The 9,848-nt window shown below is 53.8% G+C and overlaps 1 protein-coding gene across 1 annotated transcript in view; it reads left to right on the top strand.

Annotated features, from left to right (window-relative positions):
* The window catches only part of GRHL3 (grainyhead like transcription factor 3), a 33,948-nt gene that overhangs the window by 10,009 nt on the left and 14,091 nt on the right, over window positions 1-9,848 (top strand). The window contains exons 2-7 of the mRNA XM_077775702.1: window positions 1,883-2,069; window positions 5,046-5,107; window positions 6,768-7,113; window positions 7,349-7,422; window positions 8,321-8,474; window positions 8,679-8,790. Coding sequence (XP_077631828.1) covers window positions 1,883-2,069; window positions 5,046-5,107; window positions 6,768-7,113; window positions 7,349-7,422; window positions 8,321-8,474; window positions 8,679-8,790 — 935 coding nt within the window. The remainder of the gene's footprint in view (window positions 1-1,882; window positions 2,070-5,045; window positions 5,108-6,767; window positions 7,114-7,348; window positions 7,423-8,320; window positions 8,475-8,678; window positions 8,791-9,848) is intronic.

Genomic DNA, 9,848 nt, shown 5'->3' with positions numbered 1-9,848 from the left:
CCCACCCCTACCCCCCATCCCCCCATCCCAGAGCGGCCGCCCACTGGCCGCCTGGGTGTGGCCTGGCCGCTGTTCCCACTCTGTGTCTGGGAATGCAGGTCCGAGCTGCAGGGCAGCAGGAGGGCACTTCCCGCGACATGGTTGTGAAGGGCCTTGCCCACCCGCTCGTCTGCCACGGTGCTTGAACTTCCACCTCTAAACTGCTTTCCGCCATGGTCACGATTGCCCTCTTGAGTGTGGTAAAGCGATGCGGCTTACTGGAAAGTACACCGCATTGGTGTTAGACAAGCTTTGGACTAGCTGGACGGTCTTGGGCATTTTCTTACCCTCTCCGAGCCTCAGGCTTCCTCCTCTGTAAAACAAAGCAAACGGTCCTTACCTGGTAGTGTTCTCATAAGGAGCGGAGCTTAGGAATGGAAAGCGTTCATACACACAGTGGTAAATGGCAGCCGGCGCGGTGCCTGTGTCCCTAATGTGAGAGGGTCTGTGAGGCTCAGCTAGGAAGGGGGGGCACTGGACACCCGGAGACCAATCAGTGCCCACTCCATTGCTGGGGCTCCCTTTTCCTGACCCAACCACTCCTGCCTCTTGCCTACCACTCTCCACACAACTCATTGCTCTAAAATGGACACACTGGAACTTTCCCACCCCTGTCTTGTGCCTCTGCTCACCATAAAGAACACGTTTCACAACCGTGACTCTCAAAGGGTGGCCCCCAGACTATGGGGCGTCAGCATCACCAGGGAACTGGTTAGAAATGCAAATTCCCAGCTGCCGCAGACTTCCTGAATCAGAACCTTCCAGGGTGGAGCCCAGGAATCTGTTTTAAAAGCAAGCCTTCTGGGGTATTCGGTCATTCGGATGTAGCTAATGTTTGAGAACACTATCCTGTATTACAGCATCATCCTGCTCGGGCTTGATTTGCCCTCAGGGCCCCTCAATAACTGGAATTTGAGCAAGTCCCTTAACTTCTCTGAGCTGCAGTTTCCTCAACTGTAAACGAGGGGTACTGATAGCACCTGCCTTACAGGGTTCTTATGAGAATCAAGTGAGAACCCATGGAAAGTGCTTAGCACAGCGTCTAAAGCCATGGTCAAGGCTCAATAAAGATTAGATAATAATTTTAATCATCTTCATCATTATTCTGTGTCATGTCCCTACCCCCATGGCCTCTTCTGTGTGATCTGTTCCCCAGTGTGAGTGCCCCCTGCTAAAATGTCCTGCTTCCTCTAAAGAGCCTCTCATGATCTCTTTCCTTTGAGCCCCTGTGGCTTGTCTCTTGGGCCACGAGCCTTGTATGTGGTCTGGGTTCTCAGCCCTGCCGGGCCCTGTCTCCTCCTGCGCCCCTGCAGCGCCCTGGCGTCCGAGCAGCTGCTCGGGCCCTCTGCAATCGACCTTGGTCTGAAAGGCCACTTTCCCAAGACGAGGTTCTGCCTACAGGCCCCCTTGCCCTGGCTCTCTCTGTTCCTCACCACGCTCCCATGACTTTCACGGTCTGGCGAGGAGCTTCTTTGGAAGAACTCGCGCTGGGATGTCTGGAAATTTTGTTCTGTGCGGCTTGTCGTTGTCTCCCATCCTTCTAATGCCAAGCCCCCCCTTGAATAAGGACCCACCATGGAAACATGTTACAGAATCCTCTCTGAAGCTCCGCAGGGTTGGGATGATGGTGTTTGTGCTGCAGATGAGGGAACCGAGGCCCCAGGTCTACAGCTTCTGTGTGGCAACGTTTGATATTGATTGGAAGCATCTAGCTCCCGAGTGCAGGCACCTTCTACTCCCCCAGGCTGCCCAGTGGTGGCAAAAGAAATGGTCCCGGGTTTTCAAGACTTAATTCTCTGATTTCCTAAAAGCCTAAATTTGGCCTCCCTTACTCGCCTTCCAGTTTCAGGTCTGTACGGCTGCTAAAGAATGACCCAGTCAACTTCCAGAAGTTCCCCTACACCAGTGAGGACGAGGCCTGGAAGACCTACCTGGAGAACCCCTTGACGGCCGCCACCAAGGCCATGATGAGGGTCAACGGAGACGACGACAGTGTTGCGGCCCTGAGCTTCCTCTACGACTACTACATGGTACATTCACCCGCTCCGTGCACGTCCTCCGCCGGCTGAACGAATGCCTTCGCTTCCAGGGCTCACGGCCCCGCAGCCCTCCCCCAGCCCCACACTGTGTTCTGTTTGTCCTCTGGGTCTTTGCACATGCTGTTCCCTCCACCTGGCCCCCTCCCCTTGCCCCTGACTAGACCCTACTCTTAGCTCTGGGTCTCAGCTTCAAGGTCACCTCCATTCATTGGGAACGGGGAAGGCGTTCTTGGGTCTCCCACTCTGTGCCTCTGGGTTCCCTCAGCAACTACCCTCATTACCCTTGACTCTGTCTTTAGAAACGTATCATTTATACATTTACTTCTCCATCTGCCCCATGACTGAGCTCTCGAGGGCAGAAACACGTGGTGATCATTACTCAGTCCTCAGCACCCCATCCTACTGGCCACTCACTCCGTGCTCAGTGTGCGGATGGAGTGGAGCCGTGCCTGGGCCACACACTCCCCATGCCAGCAACACCCTGCCCTGCCCCTGCCCTTAGGATTCGCCCCAGTTGCCCTGTCGTCCCCACCCACCTACCCCAGCCTTAACACCTAGAACATGTCTTCTGCTTTTGAACCATTTCCTTTTCTCCCTCCCCAAGGCCACTTTCACCGGAAGCTGTCCTGCCACATGCCCCCCACCCCCTCCGGGGTGCTGCCATTCTGTATACTTTAACACCTCCTGACAGACGGTCTTCATTGTTCTCTGACTGTTTCCGGGGTCCTGGGCCTTGACTCTCTGGCAGATGGTCAGCTCCCGAGAACAGGACTCAGGGCCTCCCGAATCTGACAAGTGGGCTTGGAGTAGTCAGCAATAACAAATGCATGACATGGCGACCTGGCTACCCCTTGCGTTGCCTGTGCCAGACATTGCTAATGGAGCACAGCCTGCATCTCACTGGGGGTGCGTGGGGTGGAGAATCTTCCTCAGCGCAGTGCTCCACCAGCCCCTGCCCATCTGTCTGAACTGTCACATGACACAGACTTTCTTACTTTCTCTAGGTTGGGGGATTGCTCCAAGACACTTGCCCAGATTTGAGAATGGGAAGCATAAACAGCCAATTATTGAGATAACTGACTTTGAACTTGAAGATTTAAAGCCACTTTGTAAATAAGCCCTCAAATTTACTGACCTGCGACATATTTTATCGACCCTTACCCCAAGGGGGAAGGCAAACTGTGTGTGTAAACTCACAGGCCAAGGTGGGGAGTATGGCCCCAGATACGAGAAGGCTCTCACTCTCGCCCTAGAGTGGTGTGGTCACCCTAGCTGATGCTCCCCAGCAGGCCAGCAGTATCCTGAGAGCATTTGGCACAAGCTGATGGAAAAGAAACTTGAATTGACTGCCTCAGACTGGAGGCAGGGTGGGAGCCGGAATCCTAGGCCTGCATTTAAACCCAGCCTGGGATTTACAGCTGGAGGTCGGGCCCTGAAGTGAAATCCAGCAGTATCTCCCTGGGCAAAGAACCATTCCCGGGGCTGTAACGGTGGGGACAGGCTCTGCAGGTGACACCTGAGAGGCACACCTGCCCTTCTTCCCCATTTCAGAGCACTCTGGCTTCAGAACAGCCCCGTGGATAATGAGGACAGGGTCTCAGGATGTGAAGGGAGCCCTGAGTTGGGAGTTTGAGACCTGGTCTGGCCTCAGACTGGCAATGTGGTTTGGGGCAATACAGTTCTAAAGGTGATTGCATATCCTTTCTCATTGAATGCCAGGCACCGTGCCAGGCTCCTTCCCTCATGCTGTCCCATGGGGTGTGAGTAAGAGCCCAGACACTGGAGTCACTAGGCTGGGTCGGAGACCTGGTTGTGGCTTTATTAGCCAGAGGTCGAAATGACCTGGCTGCTCTCAGATACAACGATATTACAATTATAATCATTAAAATAAATTTATATAGTGGTCTCCATATGCCAGGTGCTGATCTAAACACACACAACAATCTCTGGGGTTGAGGTTGCTATCATTATCCTTGTCTTACAGATGAGGTACAGAGAGGTTAAGGGACTTGCCCAAGGTCACACAGCCAGTCTATGGCCTATCTCGGAACTGAACCCAAGCAGTCCGGATCCAGAGTCCATGCCCCTAGCCACTAAGAAAACAGAGCCTCTCTGAGCCTCAGTTTCCTCATCTGTATACTGGAGATAACATTAGCAGCTATCACAGAGTGAATGGTTGTGGGGGTTAAATTAGAGATTGCATAGAAGGCGTGTAGTACAGGGCCCCGCACACAAGAAGCACACTACTGGAAAACCACATCCAAAGGGCACCTGTGGGCTCAGTCAGTCGGTAGAGCACGCACCTCTTGATCTTGGGGTTGTGAGTTTGAGCCCCATGTTGGGTGTAGGGATTACTTAAAAGTAAGTAAAATCTTAAGGAGCATCTAGGTAGCTCAGTCAGTTAAGCATCTAATTCTTGATTTCAGCTCAGGTCATGATCTCACCGTTTGTGAGTTCAAATCCGATGTTGGGCTCTGCACTGACAGTGTGGAGCCTGCTTGGGATTCTCTGCCTCCTGCCCTCTCCCCCCTCCTCCGCTTGCTCTCTTTCAAAAGTGAACATTTATAAATAGATAAATAAATAAATAAGATCTTTTTTTAAAGAAAGACTAAGCATTATTTTTATTAATAAATCTTCACAATACCTTTGAAGTAGGCATTATAAGCCCCCACTTGCCGGACAGAGAAACTGAGTCTCAGAAAGGTGTAGTCATTTATCTAAAGTCAGGCAGCACTTTTGAGTGGTAAAGTTAGAACTTAAGCCAGGTCTGCCTAACTCCAAATCCTGCAATGCCTGACTGCTGACCTTGGGGTACTTCTTCTCTAACTTGGGGCTCAGACTAAATGACGGCCTGCCGACTTGAAGGACGTCTCCCAGTGACCACAGTAGCTCCCCGGTCTGGCCAAGTCTGCTGGAGAGGGTTGGTCTTACCATAAATGCATAAATCCCTCTTTCCTCTCCTCTCAGGGCCCCAAGGAGAAGCGGGTACTGTCCTCCAGCACTGGGGGCCGGAATGACCAAGGAAAGAGGTGAGGCTCGCCCAGCTACCATCTCTGTGCCTTTCCTCATCCCCACCTCCACCTCTAGGCTCTTATCTGTGGGGCACAGAGGGCTCAGTGCCTAGGGCCCATGGGACTCGTAGGGGCCCGTGAATGTGTTAGAATTTATTTTAAAATCAGAAGAAATGATTGTAATCCAACCTGGATTATATGTATTTTTATACCAACGCAATTGTAAAAAGTATCTTAAAATATTTTTCATGGGAGAAGGAGCATATGAAGGCAAAAGAGACCAGGGCATGTCATAAAGAGACCCTGCTTGAACACACACACACACACACACACACACACACACGCACGCATGCACGCACGCACGCACGCTTGCATGAAGCCAGCAGGCCAGTGAGCTGGAGCTTACAGAAAACAAACTTCAAAGCCATCGTCCAGGAAAAGCCCTGAAGGCAGCTTTTCTGTCCTAGCTCCAAAACCTGCCCCCCCACGCCCCCCCCAGCCTGGCGGGAAAGGAGACCTGGCCTGGGGGTGGGTTCAGGCACTTCTTTCCTCTGGCTCTCTTGGGCCTCTGCCTGGCATTAGTGCCTTGGGGCACTGATGTTCCTCTCCCCGTAGAAGGCAGCCCGGGTCACGTCCATGGCTAGATGGGCACTAGGAGGGACCCTGCCCTTTCTCCACTCTGCCCCACCCCCGAAGCCCCCTCTCCCGCCACCCCTCTGCCCATGTAGGGCCTCTTCTGGGAATCCTTCCTGGCTTCTGTCTGCCTTCCAGAAAGTCCACACTGCTACGGCAGGCATTCCCGCTCATGCAGCTGGCTCGGGGCCCCTCCGTGTGAGGAACAGTAGGGTTCAGTGGTGGGACTGTTCTGAAAACTAATTTTATTTTAATGTCATTAGCTTTTGTGATTACAGAAGTAATACCTATTTGTTATAAAATACTCAAATTCTAGAGAAATGTGTAAAGAAAGTAAATGTTTCCTGTAATCCTACTCCCCTGCCCCCCTTAACAGTTTGGGGTATATGCTTCGAGACCTTTCTCTGAACATATATTAACTGTTCTCACAAATATTCACCACCGCCCCCTACGCACACACTGTATTGATGACCCAATACAGTTGTTTTAAAGTGGAGACGCGTGACTCTGGATAAGAAATAAAATTTCAGGGGCGCCTGGGTGGCTTAGTCGGTTAAGTGTCCGACTTTCGCTTAGGTCATGATCTCGCGGTTCGTGGGTTCGAGCCCCGCGTCGGGCTCTGTGCTGACTGCCAGCTCAGAGCCTGGAGCCTGTTTCAGAGTCTGTGTCTCCCTCTCTCTCTGACCCTCCCCTGCTCACGCTGTCTCTCTCTCTCCTAGAAATAAATAAAACATAAAAAAATTAAAAAAAAAAAGAAATAAAATTTCAGACCTTTAAAATTACCAAGTACTATAAAAGATAGAGCAGATGTTTTCCCCCTCAACCCCGAGCCTGCACTTTGTTCCGTTCTTGATGCTTTCCTCCCTGCTCCTCCCGGCGACAAAGGGGCCTATATCTCGCATCACGCATGTTGGGAAGATTTAACGTTACATCATGTTGAGGAAGGTCAGTGTGTCAGCACAGTGCTCACCCTCCAGTCGAGCCAAGGGTCACCCTGCCCCTCAGCGAGAAGAGGGGCCCTCACGCAGCCCACCTCTCTCCCCAGGTACTACCATGGCGTGGACTACGAGATGGACCTCGCTCCCCTTGAAAGTCCCACGCATCTCATGAAATTCCTGACCGAGAGTGCGGCTGGAACCCCAGAGTACCCGGATGTGCTCAAGAAGAATAACCTGATGAGCTTGGAAGGGGCCGGGCCCACCCCGGGCAAGGCCGCTCCCCTCCCCGCGGGCCCCAGCAAGCTGGAAGCTGGCTCTGTGGACAGCTACCTGCTGCCCACCAGCGAGGTGTATGATAACAGCTCCCTCAACTCCTTGTTTGAGAGTATTCATGGGGTGCCTCCGACACAGCGCTGGCAGCCTGACAGCACCTTCAAAGATGACCCACAGGAGGTGAGGGCCCGCCCTGGTGCCCCTCACAGTATCCCTGGATATGTGCATGCATGTGCAGAAGGGGCGGAGACAGCGAGGAGGTGGGAGGTTTGGAATCCACGGGATAAAAAGTCCTAGAGCAGAGGCAGGTTTGCCATGTACTGTGGTTCCAGTTGTGCACTAAACCACCTGCACAGCTGTATGGAGCAGGTTGGAATGTGGCCATTTATTTTCTTGGAATTGTGTTTCTCTGCAGTCACTGCTCTTCCCAGATATCCTGAAAACGTCCCCAGAACCCCCGTGTCCGGAAGACTATCCCAGCCCCAAGAGGTAACTCAGCCGCTCTGGAACCTTGGCCACTTGGGCAGTAGGCAGGGGGCTACAGACAGAGCCTTATACTGTCCCCAGAGCAGCCATCCTCAGTGAATGAGAAGAGAGGAGTGAAGGCACATGAGAGGAGAGAGACTGATTTCTCCATTTGTTTCCTAGGCTGACAAGAAAGTCAGAGCCCTGCTTAAAAAAACAAAACAAAACAAAAAACCCTGTGGTTCTGGGGCACCTGGGTGGCTCATTCTGATAAGGGTTCTGACTTCGGCTCAGGTCATGATCTCATGGCTCATGGGTTCAAGCTCCACATCAGTTCTCTGTTGTCAGCATGGAGCCTACTTTGAATCCTCTGCTCCCCCCCCCCCCATTTCTGCCCTTCCCCTGCTTGTGCGCTCTCCCTCTCTCAAAAATAAACAAACATTAAAAACAAAAACAAGCAAAAACACTAAGGTTCTTTGCCCTTAGTCTCCCCTATGGCTTTGTCACCCACAGGAGTCTCTCTGGTTTTCATTATTTGTTATCCAGCAAGGAAACCACTAAATAGAAACTCCAGAGACGCCCGGCTCATGCCGCTCGGCTCATGCAGTCGGTAGAGCGTGCAACTCTTGACCTCAGGGTTGTAAGTTAGAGCCATATGTTGGGTATAGAGACTATTTAAAAATTTTTATTTTTAAAGAGAGGAAGGGAGGGAGAGAAACAGAGGGAGAGAGAAAGAAAGAAAGAGAGGAATGAAGGAGGGAAAGAAACCAAAAGTGTGGAAACTGAGGCCCAGGGAGGTAGAGTGATTTACCAGGTCACACGGTGAATCCCTGGCACAGCCTCAGGCTTCCGGCCCCGCTGCCCCCGGGATACTCCTGCCTGCGAGTCCAGCCTCACTGCCCGCCCCCCGTCCTCCCTGCAGTGACTTTGAGTACACCCTGGGCTCCCCCAAAGCCATCCACATCAAGTCGGGGGAGTCGCCCATGGCCTACCTCAACAAAGGCCAGTTCTACCCCATCACCCTGCGGACCCCGGCCGGTGGCAAAGGTCTTGCCTTGTCCTCCAACAAAGTCAAGGTACGTCATGCCTGGGGCAGCCTAGGGAGGGGGTAGGATGGTTGGGCCAGCCCTGCATGCCAAGGACCCCCGGATAACTGTCCCTTGCCGTGGAGTGGGGGAATCTGAGGCAGAAGGGCAGGGGTACCGGACCAGGGCTCTGGGAAGGCTCAGGGCTGGGCCGCTCCTGAGGCCGGGGGTCACGGTGGCCGCCTGTGCCCGCAGAGCGTGGTGATGGTGGTCTTCGACAACGAGAAAGTCCCGGTGGAGCAGCTGCGGTTCTGGAGGCACTGGCACTCCCGGCAGCCCACGGCCAAGCAGCGCGTCATCGATGTGGGTGAGAGCCGGCCCACGCCCCTGGCCCCCTCTCTCTCCCCCTGGCCCCGCTCAATCTCTCTGTCACACACACACCGCAATCAGGGCTTGAAGTGCCCTTTTCCCCAGCCCTCTGTGATCTCTGCGGGGCTTCCCTCTGACCCCAGCCGCCTGCCGGGCCCCTGTCTCCAGGTCACACTCTGTGGGGTTGCAGGGATTTGCATCCGTTGGCTGCAGGCAGTGGCCTTTTTCTGTGTTGCTTTGGGATAAACAGTGCCCTGGAGCCCCCAACAAGTGCTGGATGAATAGACCCCTGGGATGCTGGCCTACTTGTCTCCACGGGGGGCTCAGCCGATTGAGACACAAATACTTAAGACAACAGAGCAGGCAGGTGACTCTGAAGGTTTGAAGGGCGGAGCAAGGGGACCTCGCTCTGTCAGCAGCCAAGGGGGCACAAGGTGCCACCTCTTCCCTGTCCCAGGCCCCGGGACCGGACATGTGGGAGGCACAGCCCGTCCTCGGGCCTCAAAGTTCTGGCCCCATCACTCTTTTCCTGACTGTGTGACCTGTGTCACCTCCCATTTCTGAGCCTCGGTTTCTTCAACTGTCAAATGAAGTAAGGCCAGCCACCCCGCCTGCCTGTGGCGCTGTTTCTTCTGCCGCGTACACTGGAGAGCACGAGAGAAACAGGGACGAGTCCGTGACTTGGCTGAGAGGCTACATAGCACGTGGGCAGGAGCCCATGTTCAGGGGCCAAAGCTGAGCTCTGGTCCTTGCTGTGCCTTTCATGTGTTTATTTTTTTAGCTGTGTGACCCCGGTCAAGTGACCAAACTGCTCTGAGCTTCATTTTCTGCGTGTGTAAACGGAGTGCACACAGCACCAGTGTGAGGTGACCGAGGGCTCGCGGTGCCGACGTGTTTGCAAACGGTGGTGGCTCCACCACTTGTTCAACATGCGCAGGGCGGGCACCACCTGTACTAGTGTGGCCATGGCCGCTCGCGGCTCTCAGTGCTCCCAGCGCTGTGTCCGGGGGGACTGCGGCCCACCCCCCCCACAGTCCCGAGGGCAAAGTTAGGGAC

The sequence above is a fragment of the Crocuta crocuta genome, unplaced genomic scaffold, assembly GCF_008692635.1.
Source record: "Crocuta crocuta isolate KB4526 unplaced genomic scaffold, BGI_CrCroc_1.0 scaffold127, whole genome shotgun sequence".
NCBI classification, from domain to species: domain Eukaryota; kingdom Metazoa; phylum Chordata; class Mammalia; order Carnivora; family Hyaenidae; genus Crocuta; species Crocuta crocuta.
This window is presented reverse-complemented; position numbering and strand designations above follow the sequence as displayed.